This window comes from Odocoileus virginianus, chromosome 23, assembly GCF_023699985.2.
Source record: "Odocoileus virginianus isolate 20LAN1187 ecotype Illinois chromosome 23, Ovbor_1.2, whole genome shotgun sequence".
In the NCBI taxonomy this organism is placed as follows: Eukaryota; Metazoa; Chordata; class Mammalia; order Artiodactyla; family Cervidae; genus Odocoileus; species Odocoileus virginianus.
Genome location: NC_069696.1, coordinates 9,311,924 through 9,316,834, shown reverse-complemented (window position 1 = coordinate 9,316,834; position 4,911 = coordinate 9,311,924). Strand labels below are relative to the sequence as shown.

Sequence of the window (4,911 nt, the reverse complement as noted above, 5' to 3'; positions counted from 1 at the left end):
AGCTCCGGCTGCAGCCAGGCCTTCCCTTCCCGCTGCCTGGCAGGGCGGGCCTGGCCCGGTGCCAGCATCAGCACGTGGAGCCACAGCGCCAATCCTCTGACAGAGAGCCTGGTGTTATCTAACTTTGCAAAGGGAAGTTCTCCCCCAGGCTGGGAGCCAGAGCTGGGCCTGCCAGGTGAGAACAGTGAGCTGGCTGCCCGCCCACAGCAAGCGTGCACTGCACACTCAGGCCCACTCGGCAGAGAAGCTCCAGAGGCCAGGCCCTGAGGGGACCCGCGACCCTGGCCGCAGGCAGCTGGGCACCGAGGATGTACTGTGTTGGCGAGCACAGGCCCACGAGTGGGCGTCATGCACTTACCTGCGAGCTTGTGAGTCTCGAGGGGGTGTTGGCGTGTTTCGATGCTAGTCTATAGGCTGTGTACATGCACACGTGCCCTGCAAGGCACATGGTATGTGTGTGGCATGGGTAATTGGGGCTTTACGCTATCTGCAGAGCCTGAAGCCTGCTTTTCTAAGGGGAGGGACAAACCTGCAGCCTGAGATCCCTTTGGCCTTCGGGAACGGAGGGGAAGGGGAGATGAGGCAGGTGCCCAGCAGACAGGTACTGGCAGGCAGGCAGAGTAGGCGCCACTGAAGGGGAGCGGCACTGCAGACTGGCTCAGGCTCTTCCTGGGACACCGTCCTGCTTCTCAGCCTCTGCCCCAGCCTGGGGGCCTGGGCAGCAATTGGCTGTTTGCCACAGTCCCCTCCCTGGCCCTCTCACCAGGACACTGGCCTCTGTGGTCCCTGGGCCACTTACTTGAATGTGAGGTTGAAGCCATGATTCTGTATGGCAGTCTCCACAAAGACCGATGCCAGCCTTGCCGGAGCAGGGGAGGTGGGGTGGGGGGTCATCGGGCTCCTCCCCTCCACACACTGATGTAGCATCTTGAACAAGCTGTGCTGCTCTTTGGAGTCTCAGCTCCAAAAACACCAAATGTGGCGACCTTCACGGCTCCTTTCAGCTCTGGTTCTGTCTCTGACACTACGGTTTGGGTGCAATAAGCCTTTGGTTCCCTGCACTTGTAGCTGATTTCTATGTCATCTTTCCCCACTTTCCAAAATCCCATTTTGCCCAAACAGCAGATATGTCAGGATGCCTTTGAGCCTCTCCTTTTCCCAGCAGCCCCCAGCTTATTCCCCAATTACCCTGTTTTCCACCCCAACATGTGCGTGCATGCATGGTACTCATCATTTGTGTCCAACTCTCGTGACTCCGTGGACTGTAGTCTGCCAGGCTCCTCTGTCCATGGGATTTCCCAGGCAAGAGTACTGGATTGGGTTGCCATTTCCTCCTCCAGGGGATCTTCCTGATCCAGCACATCTCCTGTGCTGGCGGATTCTTTACTGCTGAGCCACTGGGAAGCCCTTTCCACCCTAATAGCCCTCCCCAAACCATTTGTTCTTTTCCCAAGTTAAAAATTAATTTTCCTCTTTTTCGTGGCGCCTTGGAGGCTGTCGGCCACTTCAGAATGAAGCTGAACATCTCTTTCCCGGCCACTGGCTGCCAGAAGCTCATTGAAGTGGACGATGAACGAAAACTTCGTACCTTCTACGAGAAGCGTATGGCCACAGAAGTTGCTGCTGACGCTCTGGGTGAAGAATGGAAGGGTTATGTGGTCCGAATCAGTGGCGGGAATGATAAGCAGGGTTTCCCCATGAAGCAGGGTGTCTTGACCCGTGGCCGAGTTCGCCTGCTACTGAGTAAGGGGCATTCCTGTTACAGACCAAGGAGGACTGGAGAGAGAAAGCGCAAATCTATACGGGGTTGCATTGTGGATGCCAATCTGAGTGTTCTCAACTTGGTCATCGTGAAAAAAGGGGAGAAGGATATTCCTGGACTCACTGATACTACAGTGCCTCATAGCCTGGGTCCCAAAAGAGCTAGCAGAATTCGCAAACTTTTCAATCTCTCTAAAGAAGACGATGTCCGCCAGTATGTTGTGCGAAAGCCCCTAAACAAAGAAGGTAAGAAACCTAGGATTAAAGCACCCAAGATTCAGCGTCTTGTGACTCCACGAGTTCTGCAACACAAACGCCGGCGTACTCTGAAGAAACAGCGTACTCAGAAAAACAAAGAGGCTGCAGAATATGCTAAACTTTTGGCCAAGAGAATGAAGGAGGCCAAAGAAAAACAGCAGGAACAGATTGCCAAGAGACGGAGACTGTCCTCTCTGAGAGCTTCTACTTCTAAGTCTGAGTCCAGTCAAAAATGAGATGTTCTAAGAGTAACAAATAAGATCAGACATCAAAAAAAAAAAATTAATTTCCATTATTGAATACAAAAAACAGTAATGTGGCTCAAAGCTCAAAGCTTTTGATAAAGGTGCACTTCAGGAATCTCATTTCCATCCCTGTTCCCCTTCCTCATAACAGATTTAATTTCTTATTTATCCTCCCAGTTCCGTTTGCCTCTGTGACCCCGGAGGGGTGGGGTGAAGAGTGTGGAGGACCTGGTGTGCAGGTTGCCTCAGTTTGACCTGTGACTCGCAGGCTGGGGCTGGGGCTAAGTCAGTGCATTAACCGTCTCTTGGCCCACGAACACTTTCATGTGCCAGACTGGCTTTATCCCAACAGTGAGTGGGCAGGTGCCCACAGAGTGTGATTTGGGAAGCAGCAGGAAGTCCCTACGTGTCTCAAATGTGCCCGCCTGCTGCATGTTATTTCATTCTCGGAAGTTCGCTCCTGTCAGACCCCTTCCAATGCACGAATGTGTGAAGCTTCTAAGACTGTGGATGATTGCTCACTGCATACCTGGCACCAGCCTAGATCTTGTAAGGAATTCAGAGCTAAATAACAGACCTGGCCAGGCAAGGTCCTGCCCTTAGGGAATTTTCATTTCATGGAAAGTCAGTCCACGTGGCACCCCCACTCACAGCCAGGGTGTCCAGATGGCAGCATCACCCACGGCTCACACAGGGGCCACATCAACTGGATGATGGGTCAGGCGGCTGGGGGGGGGGGGGCAGAGGCAGGGGAGGGGCAGCACACGGAAACCTGGACATGAGGGGCCCGCATGGCAGGCATGCTGGGATCTCCTGGGTCCTGGCATGCCTTGGGTCTCCTGGCTCAGAGGTCTGATGGCTGTCTGGTGGGGGCTGTATGTGCATGCCTTTTGGGCAGAGTCCCCTAGGTGCCCAGGCAGCCTCTCATAATCAGCTTCCCCAGAGGCAGGAAGGAGAAGTTGAGGAATCATGGTGATGGCGGTATGCACGGTGGGCCCTAATCACAGGACCAAAGGCCAGAAATGGGCCTACATTCAATATCTGGATTAGTTAGCTCAAGCCAGCTCGGGCACCTTGATGAATGAAGCCACTGACCATAAATATCTAGGTTACATTCTAGTTACATGTCACACGTGGAGATGCACGTGTGAAATGCAACCAAGAAAAGGGAAGATGCAGAGCAATAAGTACACATTGATTACGATGATCTAACATTTTTAAGGCTCAAGTCCAGGCTCACCCCCCCCAGGAGCCCTCCCCAGCTCCCCAGCGTGGACGTGGTATCTTCCGTGGCACCTGGTGTCTCCCACCACTGTGTCTGTCACATCATCCTACACTCGTCCCTACAGGCCCATCTCTCCCCACAGACTGGATTCCCGGAAGGCCACATTTTGTCTATCGTCTTGTATCTGTAAGATCTGAGATGGGACAAGTGTTCAGCTAATATCTACCAACCTGAGCTAAGAGAGAACTGGATGAGAATTTAGGGGAATTTATGACAATTTAAGAATTTAGTCCACTAGGTTCACTGAAGTACTGCTTATCTTATTCTTTGACTTTCTAAGTTTAAGGGGGTTCTGATGCACATTAACGATTTCTTCAGCCTGAGGATGGGTCTGCATTTTCTCCTGGGAGCTGGGCCTTGCCATACCCCTCTGGTTTTTCACAGTGCAGCCAGGGGTCCTAAGAACCCCAGAACGCCAGTGCTGAAGGGACCCTGCTGATCACCCAGTTGCCACTGGTCCTCCTTTTTGGTCTCTTTTGTGAGGGTCCTTGGAACCGTTCACGGAACCTCTGTGAGCTGAGATGTGGACTCCAAATGTGGAGGTTGCTATAGAGACAGACTTGCTGTATCCACGGTGCCTGGAGTGCAGAAGGTGCTCCATCAAGTCAGCTGCTCCTGTTATTCATCTGGTCATTTATCAAGCATCTGAGCCCCTCCTGAGTACTCAGCCCAGAAGATTCCTGTCCTCAGAGGATTCACAGACCTTCGACCTCTGTCCCTGGAGCCACTGCACCCTGTAGTTTGAAATTGTCTGGTGAGAGCTTACTCTCAGTTGTATATAGCCGCTCCCGTTAGGACCCCTTCCATCACCTGCAGCCACACACAACCCAGGAGATTCGCAAAAGGGCCTCAGGCAGATACAGGTGTCTCCGACAGAATCCCTGATCCGGTCTGCTGTCTCTTAAAGATGAGGAAGCTGGTCCCATGTGACTCAGACCTCCCTCAGGCCCCGAGGAGTCCAGGCCACATGCAGGCTCACGTCCCAAAGCGCATCAGAGCCCCTTACCTTTCTGGAATGAGCCACCCCCAGAAAGGGCGCAGAGATAGCACGGGGTAAAAGCAGGGAAGTGTGGGTACCGCTGGAGTCGCCACACAGAGGCCACGAGCAGACAGGCTGCAGGAGAGCCAGCAAAGGGTGGCCTGTGGGGCCACTTAAACCGAGCATAGTTTGTCCCCGCCAGCGAGGCTCCGTGTGAGCCGGGGTCAGCCGGGCTGCCCTGTTTGCACGAGGACACAGACCTTCTGCCCCTCACCCCTCAGAATGTATGCCCTGGGTCATGCCCTGTGCCAGCCAGCCGGCCAGCTCCGCCCCACAAGGCCCCCCTGGCACAAGCCTAGGAAGGGAGGAACAGGAGTGACACC

General features: G+C 53.8%; 1 protein-coding gene across 1 annotated transcript; it reads left to right on the top strand.

Moving 5' to 3' along the window:
* Positions 1-1,463: 1,463 nt before the first annotated feature.
* LOC110126996 (small ribosomal subunit protein eS6-like) lies at positions 1,464-2,314 on the top strand. The gene has a single exon (XM_070453419.1). It carries the CDS (start codon positions 1,512-1,514, stop codon positions 2,253-2,255), a length of 744 nt encoding a protein of 247 aa, XP_070309520.1. The 5' UTR covers positions 1,464-1,511; the 3' UTR covers positions 2,256-2,314.
* Positions 2,315-4,911: the final 2,597 nt, after the last annotated feature.